The sequence below is a fragment of the Stomoxys calcitrans genome, chromosome 1 (assembly GCF_963082655.1).
Source record: "Stomoxys calcitrans chromosome 1, idStoCalc2.1, whole genome shotgun sequence".
Classification (NCBI taxonomy): domain Eukaryota; kingdom Metazoa; phylum Arthropoda; class Insecta; order Diptera; family Muscidae; genus Stomoxys; species Stomoxys calcitrans.
In genome coordinates this window covers 271882463-271897901 of record NC_081552.1, presented here as the reverse complement: position 1 = coordinate 271897901, position 15439 = coordinate 271882463, and the positions used below count along the sequence as shown (strand labels likewise).

The 15439-nt window shown below is 40.7% G+C and overlaps 1 protein-coding gene across 3 annotated transcripts in view; it reads right to left on the bottom strand.

The window, feature by feature from the left end:
• Window positions 1-1350: 1350 nt before the first annotated feature.
• The window catches only part of LOC106089717 (zinc finger MIZ domain-containing protein 2), an 82359-nt gene continuing 68270 nt past the window's right edge, over window positions 1351-15439 (bottom strand). For all 3 annotated transcript variants that reach the window (XM_059360820.1, XM_059360822.1, XM_059360821.1), the window contains exon 11: window positions 1351-2582. In XM_059360820.1, coding sequence (XP_059216803.1) covers window positions 2451-2582 — 132 coding nt within the window. In that variant the 3' untranslated portion in view covers window positions 1351-2450. The remainder of the gene's footprint in view (window positions 2583-15439) is intronic.

The following is a 15439-nucleotide window of genomic DNA, read 5'->3' as shown; positions in this document are numbered from 1 at the left end:
CGGTCTATAACCTGATATAGCACCCATATAAACCGATCTGCCCATTTGGTTTCTTGACCTCAAGAGTTCGCAACTATTATCCGACTTGTCTGAAATTTTGTAGGTAGTATCTTTTATGAATTCTAATAGCCGGGACAAGTACGGTCCATAACTTGGATTTGAAAAAATCATTTAAATAACTTGTTGCATGCGAAACAAGGAAGGGGTATACAAGTTTTTAACGCGGCTTTACTTGCTCATACTTTGTAAATGGATTTTAACAAAGCTATTGGAAGAAGCAGCAGTAACCAATGAAATGACATGGAAAAGACAGGCACATTTTCGCGAAAATTCTTTACATTGCTCACAATTTCAAGAGAATTTTGCTAAAAATATAGTAAACTTACATTTCGTATACTTCGAAGTTATTAAAAAGAGGAAAAACTTTAATAATTAAATAACATCTTTACCACCAGTCTCGTTGTTTTTTTTTTAATCCCTCAAATTTAACTCCAGACTCAGCGTTGCTCATTTGGTTTCGCCGATAGCGATTTTTTTCGACTCTGAATCTTGACACTTTGGTTGGGTTAAGACTGAAAGAGAATGCAAACACATATCTGGCCGGCTGGTAAGAGCTGTTCGCGTGCGTTAGACAAACTTTAAATAATTCAGCCATGGGACGGGGATATACTAAGTTTTTCATTTAATTTCTAACACACCCAAATATTCATCTTCGAGCCTACACATATATATTCTTGGTCGTCGGAAAATTCTAAGATGATCTGTAGGTCCAGGTGTTTAAAAATTTAGATATTGAGCTGAAATTTCGCGCAGACAACTTCTCGACCACCGTACCAAATATTTTTCACATCGGACCATCTATGCATATAGCTGCCATGTAGATTGATCTCCCCAATTAGAAGTCTTATTTTGCCTTGCTCGATATGGTCTGAAACAGTTTTTCCCCCGCGATAGCCGATATAGTCAAGATTAGAAAAATTAGTTTTTCGTTTCAGTTTTTGAGACAAAATTGGCTAAGCAGTCGAGAAGACAAAACTTCAATCAAGGCAGAACTTTAATGAAATTCGTTGAAAAGGACAGCATTTTCTCTAGACACAAAATTTTGATAAAATATGCAAAAAATATCCGTCATATTCTAAATATAGGATGAGGGTGCTCTAACTTAGTCATTTCGCGTGTTACACCTCGAAATATTGATTTGGGACCCCATAAATGACCTGGAAATAAGAGAGGAGATTTTTATCTTGTCTAGTTCTTTAGTACAGGGCAGGTTTGGAGAGAGATATGAAGGATAATTAAGTGGGCGAAGGTGAGGAAAATAATTCAATTCAATGTCGCCTCAGGAGATAGTACATTTGGACACATTTGTTTATTTTTGTTCTTTTTCGCGTCGATTGAAAGTTTGTGTACAATTTTGCATTGGAATCTACATAGGTACATGCATACATACATAACTCAGCAAATGTGTTTAGCCTTGTATAGTGGGGAGTTGGTAGTGTTGTACATGGGGTAACACATTCTATGCATACTCTATTTACAGCTTATTGTGAATTGGGTTTGTTTAGATACACGCTTAATAGCTCGCTTAAATAATTTGAATACCGCTTTGTTTTGTTTTTAATAATTAAGTAAATTTCTTTGATCTATATCCTAATAGTTAAGACTATATTTTAATTTATTTGTTTTGAATAATTAAACATAATAGTATTGTTGTTGTTGTGCTTATGTAATTAATAAATGTATAATTTCAGAAGGGAAGGGGCGATTGATTGTATGCTTGTGTGTGTTTGCCGACGTATGTATGTGCGTATTTACAAGCATTCACTTATTCGCACTTTAAAAGCTTTAAAAATATTTAACAATTTTTTTTTTATTTATAAATGTTAAAATCAATACTTTGTACAAAAAAGAAGTTTAAAAACAACAGCAAACAAAAAAAGAGCAAATACAAAAAAATTAAGGACTTGGTTTTGGTTTTCTGGCAATGGTCCTTTTGCAGTAGAGTCGTGACTTTTTCGTTCGTTTTGTCAAGTTTTTCTAAATGAGAATGTCCATAAAACAGTCTATGGGAGATTAAAGGAGCAAATCAAATGCATGGACTCTAGGATATTTTTTTGTTTTTTTTTTCAATTACATAAATTATAATGCACTTGCGATAATTAACAGATTTTTTTTTAATTTAATTTTATTGGTAATCACATTTCATTGTTTTCAAATTGTTGTGGCTGTCCTTACTTTTTGTTTCTTTATTTGCCAACTTTTTATGTGAGGGTTGTAGTAGGGTGTAAGTTGTGGCGTAGCTTACTTTTTGCAGCTAATGATTTTGTTGTTGTTGTTTTTTTTTTTTTTTCAATAATACTATGTACACTGCAAGGGAGAGTAGAAGTAGTTGTTGCGTTTTAAGATAGTTTCCAAATTGGTATGGTAGGCGTACGTGGGCGCGCATTTGTTTAATCGAACAAGGACGCCAGAATGTCTTCATTGTTGTTATTATTGCTGGATCCACTAGATGGAGGTGTATTGAGGTCGGGCTGGGGCTCTAAATATGACAGAATTTCCAATGGATCCACATCCGATAGAAGCTGAAAGAAAAAGGTATTTATAAATAACTTTGCCTGAAATAAATTTTTTGAACATCGCCATAGTTAACAGCGATGACAACTGTTCACAGAATTGTTGGGATCTCACTGGCATATATATATAAAATATAGGTCGAGATTAGTATACAGTTCCGATATTGATAGATTTTCAGAAATTTCTTCAAAGGACGAGTTAAAAACAATTCGGTTCAGATTTGGATAAAGTTCATACATATATAGTGTTTTGGAATTTCCTTCTAAGAGCTTTCGGATTTCATGTTAATTGAATCAGATTTTTAAATATATTTTAACACTATATCTAACATTATTAGTGGTGCTCTTGTGTGCACGGCGTCTTAGGTGGTGGAACTGGTCATGATCGCAAAGAGAAGAAGGATTCTGGAGTTCGAACTACCCACAATGCAGGGGTGACTTTGGAGTTTGTTAATTGCCTAGATTTCTTGGTGTTATTCCTGATAGCATATTAGACTAAAATTTAAGTTGGGCCTCCAGGATAAAGAAGGCCTTGCGGATCTTTATCCCTTTTCAAAAGCTTATAAGAAGTAAGTGGGGTCTACGACGTAGGTTGATGCACAGCTGTACTCGGCGGTGGAAATCCAACTCTGACGTATGGCTGTTATGTTTGGTGGCCGGTGACGGATAAAGGGCGATCTAGACAGGGTTGCCTTGAGATTCATGACTGCGGCTATGGCACTACGAACACAAAGTCACTGGAGGTTATGATGGGAATCTAGCCGATCGATTTGTTTATAAAGGAGTCAGAGAGCACTCTGTTTAGACTATTACAGTTTGACCTGCTAGGAGAACTTCAGTTAGACATACCCGTAAACAGCACATTGAAAGACCTGCAGACGGACTTGCAAGTTAGAACAGAAATATTTAGAAGACCGCGGACTATATATAAGGTACCACTATTGAAAATTTACCATGAAATTTAGGAGCGTTATAGGGATACATGGATTAATTGCGATAATTCAACAGCCGGAGTAAACCAACAAAGCTTCTGTGGGACGAACGCTCGAAACCGAACTTAAATAGTCTATTGTCAGTGGAAAAGGTACAGCTGAGTATGGTTATAGGAATTATAATAGGGCATAAAATGTTAAGTAAACAAATGTCTCGTATTGGCATTGGAAATTATGACATCTGTCGGCAGTGCCATGTGATCGACGCCTTGGAGGAAAGCTTTCACTTTCTTTGTCAAAGCCCTGCTTTATGTCAAAGTAGAAACGCGATACTGATTTATTTTTTCTTTCAGGCACTAAAAGAACAGAACTGAATCAAGGGGTTTGCCTTTTCATCCGGGTGGCATCAGAAAATACGTTCACGGACGGTTAGCTTTGTGAAGTAAATTCATCGGAAGGAGAAGATGGAAGAAGAGTAATCGCAATGGGCCACAATCTGGGCAACGTGGATATCTAGACGCCTAAGGGGTGGCATCATCCTCCGCCAACCTAATCTATTTTTTATATATATATACATGCACACCCAACTATTTGGTATAAACAACGCCTCCATGTGATTCTAGGGCAGCGTGACACTGCATTACAAAAATGTTATGCATGTCGTCAGTATATAACTTTGTTTGTTTGATTGATTTGCATTAATCCGAGACAATGTGACCTATTTTAAAACTCCTACAATAACAAAAAAATTTCAACCAAAATGTTAAGTATTTTATGGGTTAGCGAGTTTAAAGAAATCAAAGACTAAAAACATAGATCTGCATAAGATCTCAGATCACTTATTTCTAGCTTTTATAATCTCTATTTGAAAAATGTGCTTCATAGGTTGGATAAAAATTAGCATATCAGCAATACAAATAGCATAATACACGAAAATAATTCTTTTTTGGGACATATTTTAAAAGCATCTATCAAATCCAAATGGGGCAAAATTGACAAAACTTTTCAACAAATATAAAGTGCGGGATCTCCTTATATAGGAAAGCTAAGTTTTGCAGATTAACTCGTTTTAATTTTTAACAATATCTCCAGGTTTTTCTAAAAAAAAAACACACATTTGAAGGCTGATAGTAATTTTCTTTTAGGTATCGTCAAAGTTTGAGAGTCATATGACTCTAATCGTTTCCCAAAAAATTCGTACAAAAATAATACTAAATCAAGTCAAACTGAAAAACCAAAATAAAATGTTAGTTCAGGAGCCTTTTACAACTAGTTGCGTAATAAATATGAGCATAGGACAAGTACAATGGTCATATTTATTTCGGAATGTAAGGAAAATTTTAATACCTTTGGAATGGTGTAAAATATTTTGTTGTAGCTTGAAATTTCAATTTGGAATTAAACAACACTTATGAGGTCAAATTCCCCACAGTGCGGCTCTACGGTGGCCATTAGAATATGAGGTTCAAATGAAAGGTATGAGGAAGAGGACTGCGAATCTGATATCTATATTTTGGTAAAATATGTAGGGGTCACCTCACCCCAAAACAATCGATAAGTTATATGACCCATCTGGAGACCGTGCTTTAGATGAAAGACATTTGAAAGGAAATAACGAACATACTATCTTAGTTTGAGGCCATATAACCAGAATAAAGGCCGTCGTGCCTCTAAAATATGTCGATTCGTTCGGCGTCATTAGCGCCATATGGGTGGCACCAGAAACTACGTTCACGGACGGTTAGCTTTGTGAAGTAAATTCATCGGAAGGACAATATGGAAGACGAGGAATCGCAACAGGCCATAATCTGGGCATAATCTAGACGGGCCATAATCTAGACGACTAAGGTGTGGCATCATCCTCCGCCAACCTAATCTAATTTTTATATATATACATGCACACCCAACTATTTGGTATGAACAACGCCTCCATGTGACTCTAGGGCAGCGTGACACTACATTACATAAATGTTATGCATGTCGTCAGTATATAACTTTGTTTGTTTGATTGATTTGCATTAATCCGAGCCAATGTGACCTATTTTAAAAATCCTACAATAACAAATGAATTTCAACCAAAATGTTTAGGCTAGGTAAGGTTGAAAAGAGGCTGCAGATATTAATCCGCCTCATGCCACTATGGACATACACCCATAAACCCATGGCAGCCGGTTCTCGTCGTCGGACTATGTGACCCCCCCGACCTCTGCCGTACGGCAATTTATGCAACGACAGCACCCTAGCCCTACTATTGCCAGGCCAGTGCCGGGAAGTGTCTCGTTCATGCAGTTAAACTGCAACGGACTGCGTGGCAAGATCGATGAGATCGTAGATTTTATGAGTCAGAAGAGCATATCGGTCTCAGCGATCCAGGAGACAAAGCTGACCAACACCTGCAGCTTGCACAGTTGTCACGGTTACAATGTGCTACGTAAGGATCGCTCAAGGAATGGAGGTGGGGGATTGGCCTTCGTTATACACCATTCCGTGCAGTATAGACCTATCTCGCCTGCGCTTGACGCTAGTGACCCATACATGGAATGTATGGGGGTAGCAGTCAGGTCTGGTACTGCCGAGATAGAGATATACAACGTGTATATACCGCCGGTTGGTAGCGGTGTCCCGATTAATGGCCAGGCTTACAACCCCGACATAAGTGGGTTGCTATCTGGCAATAATCGTCTGGTTCTGGGGGATTTTAATGCACATCACACGTCATGGCATTCTCTTCTAGGTAACGACCAGCGTGGCAAAGCTTTGGCAGAGCAGATAGATAGCTCCACGTTTTGCACGGTGAATGAGGATGCCCCCACTAGGATTACGAGGAGGTGCAGCAGCTCGCCAGACATCTCAATTGCATCCCCTGACCTCCTGAGTGACGTCTCTTGGCAAGCCGTCATCTCTTTGGGGTCAGACCACCTCCCCATAATTCTCACCATCGACCGACCACCCGACTTCACAACCTCTGAGCGCCGGACGTTCATCAATTATAAGAAGGCCGATTGGACTGGTTTCAGAGAGTATACCAATCGCCGCTTCAATGAACTGCCACCCCACTCTGATGTGCTTGTGGCCGAGAGGAAATTCCGAGACATCATCAACGCAGCCGCCGCTCGCTTTATACCAGCCGGTCGAATACCACAAGTGCGACCCAATTTCCCGGCGCAAGCGTAGTACTCGCAGACGAGCGTGATGGGATTCGTGCTATGGACCCCGCTAACCCCAGAATCAGCGAGCTGAATCTGGAAATAAACAGGGTAGTCAACGAACATAAGCGGAATTTGTGGCTGGAACACTTGGAGCAATGTAACTTAGGCACCGGTGCAGGCAAAATGTGGGCCACTGTTAAGTCTCTCTCGAACCCCGGTATACGGGACGACAGGACCTCAGTCACTTTTGGCGAGATAAACGTGATTGATCCGAAGAGATGCGCCAGGTTGTTCAACCGTCAATATATTGTGCATCCCGAGAGAGACAGGGCAAGGAGGAGAGCCATTTTCGTATCCGTATTCGTGGTCTCCGAGCCGATGAACAGCCATCACAATTTACCGTGGGCGAAGTTACGAATGTCATCCGTGGCGCCACGGAATCTCTATATTGATGCTAAAGAATCTGGATTCACCTGGAGTTGAGTACCTTACCACTGTCCTTAACCTGTCATTGAACACTCTTATAGTTCCCGATGTCTGGAAAATGGGCAGAGTGATCCCGCTACTGAAGCCTGGAAAAGACCCGAGTTTGGGGGAGTCGTACAGACCGATCACCCTTCTCTCACCAGTGGCAAAGACGCTTGAGGCATTACTCCTCCCGAGCCTCGTAGGAGAATTTCCAATCGCCGAGCATCAACATGGATTTCGGAGACTGCACAGCACAACAACAGCTTTGCATGCCATCACCACACACATCTGCCGTGGCTTCAATCAACCCAGGCCATGTGATAGGACGGTCCTCGTGGCACTGGACCTATCGAAGGCATTCGACACGATCAGCCATGCCAAATTATTTGAGGACATCGCCAACACGTCCCTCCAGCCAGGCCTGAAACGTTGGGTCGCGAATTATTTGTGTGGCCGCCAGTCATTTGTGGAATTTAGGGATAAGAAGTCGAAACAGCGTAGAGTGAAGCAGGGAGTTCCCCAAGGTGGGGTGATATCTCCGGCTCTGTTTAACCTCTACCTATCCTCCATCCCACCCCCTCCAGACGGCATAGAGATCGTATCATATGCGGACGATTGTACGATCATGGCATCAGGCCCCCCACCCATTGATGACATCTGCGATAGGTTGAACGTCTACCTCAACGAGCTTGCCTCATATTTCGCTGCAAGAAATCTGAAGATATCCGCCACCAAATCTTCAGCCACACTGTTCACTACAAATACGCGTGAGGTGAATACTGAGCTGACTGTGATGGTCGATGGAGAAATGATTCCGACCATAAAGTGTCCCAAAATACTTGGCGTCACATTTGACAGCTCCTACACTTTCTCCCCACATGCCACAGCAATCTGCAATAAAGTCAAAAGTAGAAACAAGGTCCTCAAGTCGCTCGCTGGCAGCACTTGGGGTGCAGACAAAGAAACCTTGTTGACCACGTACAAAGCAATTGGCCGGTCTGTGGTAAGTTATGCAGCGCCAGTGTGGTCACGTCAACTTTGTGACACGCAGTGGAATAATATTCAGATCTGTCAGAATGCCGCCCTCCGAACTGCGACGGGCTGTCTCCTCAGTTCTCATGTGGACCACCTCCATCAGGAGACAAAGATCCTACCAGAGCTAAGACATAACTACATGCTGTCTAAGCAATACCTTTTGGGTTGTTATCGCAGAAATCATCCAAATCATCATCTTGTGGATAGATACCCACCGCCCAGAAGCCTTAAGGTAGATCTACACGATCTAGAGCGTGAGGTCCAGCGCTACAAGAGAGAACCTCTAGATCAAGCGGCATATCAAGCGGGTCTGAACAACATTCATGCAGACACGGTAGCAGACGCGTTAATTGGCTACCGGGTGAATGTAGTCCTTGGAGAACGACCGCCACCCATTGCACCCGAAGAAATCGACCTCCCCCGGCAAACCAGAGTAGTTCTGGCTCAATTACGTTCCGGCAGATGCAGCCGCCTCAATTCCCACAGAGCTAGAATTGATGCCGACGTGCAAGATGTATGTCTCGATTGTAACCAGGGACCGCACGATACACGTCACCTGTTTAACTGCCCGGCCAGACCCACTCGACTCAGACCCAGATCCCTGTGGACGCACCCCATCTTAGTCGCGGAGTTCCTGGGTCTTGACACTCAACAGAATCAAGCAGACGAAAGATAGTACACAATAAACTGCTACAACAACAACAACAACCTAAGCCAGTACTCGGCTTGTTGTGCGCTCTAAAAACTATAAAGTAGCCTCTAAAAAGAAAATTTTAAGTTAGGAATTCCGTGCTACTTACAAAATCCTTAATTGTTTTCAATGCCACTCCCCTAAGTTGGTTCATGTCTGATATTGTGTCTCCACCTAAGTACCGGTATCTGTTGGACGCAAAAGCCGGGCAATGACAAAGGAAATGCTCCAACGTCTCATCATCTTCCCCGCATGCCCTACACATGCTATCACTTGCCGCACCGATTTTACACAAGTGAGCTTGTAGTCCTATGTGTTCCGTTATGATACCAATAGCTATACTGACCTCCTTCTTGCTTCCTTTCAGTAATAGCCTCGTCTTCTCACGATCTGGATCCCCCCATAGGATTTTCGCCGTCTACGGTCGGTAGACCGTTTCGCTGTTCCACAATGTTGCATGGGCATTCGTCGCCCACTCCCTTAACTCGGAATACGTCGATCCGAAAGGCTTCGGGTTAACTAAGTTTATGCCCTTTCATTTCCCCTTATTCCGTTACAAAATGTTTAGTATTTTATGGGTTAGCGAGTTTAAAGAAATCAAAGACTAAAAACATAGATCTGCATAAGATCTCAGATCACTTATTTCTAGATTTTATAATCTCTATTTGAAAAATGTGCTTCATAGGTTGGGTAAAAATTAGCATATACACGAAAAGAGTGTTTTTTTGGCACCGACGTATTTTAAAAACATCTACCAAATCCAAATGGGGCAAAATTGGCAAAACTTTTTTCAGCAAACATAAATTGCGGGATCTCCTTATAAAGGAAAACTAAGTTTTGCAGATTAACTCGTTTTAATTTTTAACAATATCTCCAGGGGATCTCCTTATATAGGAAAGCTAAGTTTCGCAGATTAACTCGTTTTAATTTTTAACAATATCTCCAGGTTTTTCTCGTTTTAATTTTTAACAATATCTCCAGGGTTTTCTAAAATAACACACATTTGAAGGCTGATAGTAATTAACTTTTAGATATCGTCAAAGTTCGAAAGTCATATGACTCTAATCGTTTCCCAAAAAATTCGTACAAAAATAATGCTAAATCATGTCAAACTGAAAAACCAAAATAAAATGTTAGTTCAGGAGCCTTTTACAACTAGTTCAGTAATAAATATGATCATAGGACAAGGACTATGGTCATATTTATTTCGGAATATATGAGGTTCAAATGAAAGGTATGAGGAAGAGGACTGCGAATCTGATATCTATATTTTGGTAAAATATATAGGGGTCACCTCACCCCAAAACAATCGATAAGTTATATGACACATCTGGAGACCGCGCTTTAAATGGAAGACATTTGAAAACAAAGTACGAACCTACCATCTTAGTTTGAGGCCATACAACCAGAATAAAGGCCGTCATACCTCCAAAATATGTTGAGTCGTTCGGCGTCATAGGCGCCTCTGCGCCACGGTAGCCACCACAGGAACAGCAGGATAGATCTCACATATCAATCACATTTTGTCCGATTCAAGTTTTAGCTCATCGATAAGGGGCCGATTCCGAATGACATGCCGCTGGGCAAAATTTAACATAGTGACATGTCGCCACCATTCATAAGGGCCAACCACAGCTGAATTTATTGAAGTGCTCCCGCCAAGTTTCGTTCAGCGGCACAGCGGATCATGCTAACATATGCGCATAGTTGGCCACCAAATATATAGATTAGTCGGTGAACCCAGAAAATAGTTTAATATGGCAAGTCTATTTGATTAAAAAACTAGATGTTTACAAAGTTTGAAGACAACTTTCAAATGATAATCAATGTTATTGGTGTAAAACCACTCCAAAAATAAATCGGCACTTATATTCATTTCAGCGACATTTGGGTCAATTAAAGAGGTGTTTTTTGTACTCATTAAGGGTGGTACTAAAAACCTGCTGATTTCATTCCTTTTTACTTATGACAAAAAATTTCAGAAAACTTTTATATTATTATTGACATGTTTGTAGTGTTTAAAAACGTATCACGAAAAACATGTGTTTTCACCTGTGAAAAACGAATATAAAGGGTGATATTTTAAGAGCTATAGGAAAGTTTTTCGAAAAAAAACCAACACATGAAATTCAGAAAAATGCATGAACTCTTATTTGAATCAATAGTATGGTTCATATAATTTAATGTTTCCTTATTACTTACGAAAAAATTTTCAGAAAACTTTAATATTATCATTGAGATATTTGTAGTGTTTTAAAAAAATGCATTGAAAAACTCGTGGTTTTACCTGTGAAAAACGAATGGTTAGGTAAAGTTAGGTTTAAGTGGCGGTCTGCCATCAGACTCACTTAGACGTTTTCGTTCATTGTGATACCACAGGAACAGAAGAAGGAAGATGCCTTCTAGTTCCTTCCGTTGAACTATCCACATTGATTTAAAAAGCCCAAAAACTTGCAAATGTTCACATCCGCTAAATCCGACAGGTTATCAAAGAAATGAGAACCTAAAGTGGAACTCCTTCTGACTTCTAGTGCGGGACACGCACACAAAAGGTGTTCTATAGTCTCTTTTTCTTCGACGTCCTCACAGCCTCTGAAAAAGTCATTGCTGGCAACCTTCAGTCTGTCAACATGTTTTCCGATTAGACAGTGACCTATCATGACGGACACAATGGCTGAGACGTCTGTTCTAGCCGCTGAGACGTCTGTTAGGCCACATAGTTTTGGAATGGTCACAGCCCCCTCTTTGTGACAATCTATCATTCGTTGTCCTTCGGGCCTGGTCCTGAAAACTTAGCTTACATGTCGCTAGAGACATATCCACAGATTCCAGTATCCCTGGAATGTGAAGGGTAGTTTCTAGTCTCGCAAGCTCGTCCGCTTTACAATTCTCTGGGATACTTCTGTGGCCCGGCACCCAGAACAGGTAAATTTTTAACTGTTCAGCCATCTCTTTGAGAGCTCTGCGACAGTCGAGGGCGGTTTTCGTCTTCAGAAATACGTTTTCCATGGTTTTAATGGCTGCCTGGCTGTCTGAGAAAATATTTATGCCAATCGTCATATGATTTTATATTTTAGCCATTCCTCCATTTCCTTAATTGCAAGGATCTCCGCTTAATACATATTGTAGTGGTCGGGAACCTTTTCGATATGACCAGTTCTAGATCTTAAGAGTATACTCCAAAGCCCTGGTCATTTAGTTTTGAGCCACAATGTCCAGAGGCATGAAATGTAGCATTAAGTTCAGTGCATCAGATGGTGTCGTCGTTAGTGCGGCTGTGATGCACAAACAAGCCATCCTTTGAATCCGGTTAAGTATTGAGCAGTAAGTGGACTTTTGAAGCGCCGTCCACCAGACCACATAGGGTTTGACAACTGCAGCATATACCCAATGCATGACACGCGGTCTTAACCCCAACTTTTCGAATGGCTCTCTTGCAGGTGTTCAGGACAAGAGTTGCCTTTCTTGCCCTTTCCCAAATGTTGGATTAAAAGTTCAATTTCCTGTCCAGCCAAACACCCAGGTACGTTGTGCACGGATTTATATCTAGACCACTTTCGGTAGCCCACTTTGCTGTTGCACGTAGAGCTTCCTGAAGTATATCTTTAAGATTGCTGGTAAACATTCCCCTAACCGCAATTGCTACGTCATCTACATACGCGACCACTTTTACAATGATGTATTGTATATTGTTAATGGCTATATTCTAAAGTAGAGTACACTTCCTTGAGGTATTCCTCTGCTGACCCACCGTTTTAGATACACAGATCTCAATCCTGCCGTACCGTATCTTTTAGTAAGTAATTAAATAATAAACTTTTTTACGGTAAAGTTGATGCCTAGAAACTCCAACTCCTTCATCCTCCTTTTTCTTCCAGAGACAATGATATATTGTTAATGGCTATATTCTAAAGTAGAGTACACCTCCTTGAGGTATTCCTCTGCTGACCCAACGTTTTAGATACACAGATCCCAATCCTGCCGTACCGTATCTTTTAGTAAGTAATTTAACAATAAACTTTTTTACGGTAAAGTTGATGCCTAAAAACTTCAACTCCTTCATGATTGGCGTCGGTTTTACATTATTGAAAGCATCTTTAATGTCAAGAAATGTTACCATTGTATATTCCTTGACAACGAGAGAACCCTGTTTATAGCCGACTAGGTCGTGAAGTGCTGTTTCCGTGGATTTGCCTTTACTATATGCATGCTTCTGTCACGACAGGCGATCTCCAGGGATCTTTGCCCTAAGATATGTTTCTATCAACCTCTCAAGAGTATACAGTATAAAGGATGACAGACTAATAGGACGAAAATCTTTCGCCTTTGTTTGGTAGGATTTTCCTGCTTTCGGAATGAAAATGACCTTCGTGTCCCTCCATCCCACAGGTATATATGACATTGTGATACAAGCTGAGTATATCTCCCTATGCCAGGAAACCAGTCTATAAGACACTGCTTGTAAATCAACCGGTGATACATCATGAGGGCCTGGCGACTTAAAGGAGTCGAAATTTCTTATCGCCCAAAGGATTTTCGGCTCAGAAACAATTTCCCTAATGGCCTCCGACGAATGCATACCAGTAACAACCTCTTCTGGCGCCACGTTGTCCCTTGGATAATTTCCCGGGAAATGTGTATCAACGAGTAGTTTTGATGTTTCTTTACTAGACATTGTCCATACATTCTCTGACTTCTGAATATACCCCACCGTAATTGGTCTCGAGGTCAGAATCTTCCTTAGTCTAGAGGCCTCAGATATATCCTCCACGGAGCAGCAGGATTTGTTCTGAGCCTTTCTCAGCCCGCCCTTATATTTTCTTAGTTGAGCCTTATAGATGTTCCAATCGTGTGGTGCTCATGTGGCTTTTGCTCTGTTGAAGACTTTTCTGCAGTCTTTCCTTAGACCAACTAGCTCTGAGGTCCACCATGGCGGTCGCTGTTTGCCATTTGGCTTGGCACTAGGACATGCTGACACAAGCGAGTCTTCCAGGGCCTTCGTGATCCGCTTGACCTACGTAGTTTCCATTTTCTTTTCTGGTCTAGAAGGGATAGATGTGCAAAATTTGTACCGACATTTATCCCAATCCGCCTTTTTTCTGTTTAGCCGAGGGACAACTCCTGCAGCATTTTCTCCAAGGCTGAAATTAATATAACGATGGCTAACGAGGCTCTCAACATGCTACGGCCTGATACCATCACCACAGCTGTTGGGTCTTTGGAGTCCATTCTAAGTGAAAAACGAATATAAAGGGTGATTTTTTAAGAGCTATAGGAAAGTTTTCAAAAAAAATTTTTCAGATAAATGCATGAAATCTTTATTTGAATCGGTATAAATTAATGTATGAAGATTATTTCATGCAAATGTTGACCGTGACTGCGCCTGTTGACGCAAATGTCATAGCGCAAATGTTGACTGTGACTGCGCCTCAAATAGTCCATCCGCTTAGTCCAATTTTGGCATACTCTTTCCAACATTTCGGCCGGTATCTCACGAATAAATGCTTCAATCTTATCTTCCAATGCGTCAATTGAAGAGGGGTTTTCTGTATCGCACGATCTAGCCGGCCAATTGACCGGTTCCGAACGTGAAATAAAATGTTCACCGAACTCGCCTCTCAATAGGTCCATTGTTACGCGTGCTGTGTGGCATGTGTCACCGTCTTGATGAAACCACATGTCATACAAGTCAAGCTCTTGCATTTTGGGCAAAAAAAGTTGGATATCATCTCACGATAGCGCCCACCATTCACAGTACGTTACGATTAGAATCATCTTTGACGAAGTACGGTCCAATGATTCTGGCTGATCTTCACTCCAAAATCGACAAATCTGCTTATTAGCGTGCCCATTGAGCCAAAAATAAGTCTCGTTGCTCAATGGAAGAAGCGCGCAATGAACTTTCTTAACTTTCAATAATTTGCAAGCGTTGCTCGTTTGAAGGACGATTCATGGTTAAATAATCAACCAAACTGAAGTTGTTTGACAGTGAAACAAACCACAAAACGTGCGTGAGCTGTTTAAACGGATATTGCCAAAAAGATAATAGCTAAAAAACCACCCTTTAGTACCATCCCTCAAGCGGATTTTCTCGCTTAGTTTGTATTGAGAAAAATGCTTATTAAGCGGCTAGATTTATCCCCGCTTATTATCGCCGTTTATTTAAACATATGGAAGAACGCAACATTTTAATTTATTCAATAATTAACCGTTCTACAATAGAATGCAAAAACTGCTTGGGATTTTAATAAAATCACATTTATGAACACCAAGAAACATTGATGTAACATTAAAATTACTTAATTTTTTTGCTTTTGTTTTGTTGATATTTGATTATTTCGGATGTGTGTTAGTGTTGCCAACGTTTAAATACAAAGCATTTAGCGGGAAGAGCGTTTTATTTATCCATTAACCAGTGTACTCTGTTTTGAGTTGTGAAAAACTTCAACAAAATATCTTAATTTAGCTTAACATATTTACAATGCCGGCATAGCTGTGAGCACCACGCAGGTTGGAACATTGAGGTCCGATGTGTGTAGTGTTCATTGTTGTCACGAGAAGCTTAGCTGCGAGCTACCAGGCGCGTCAACA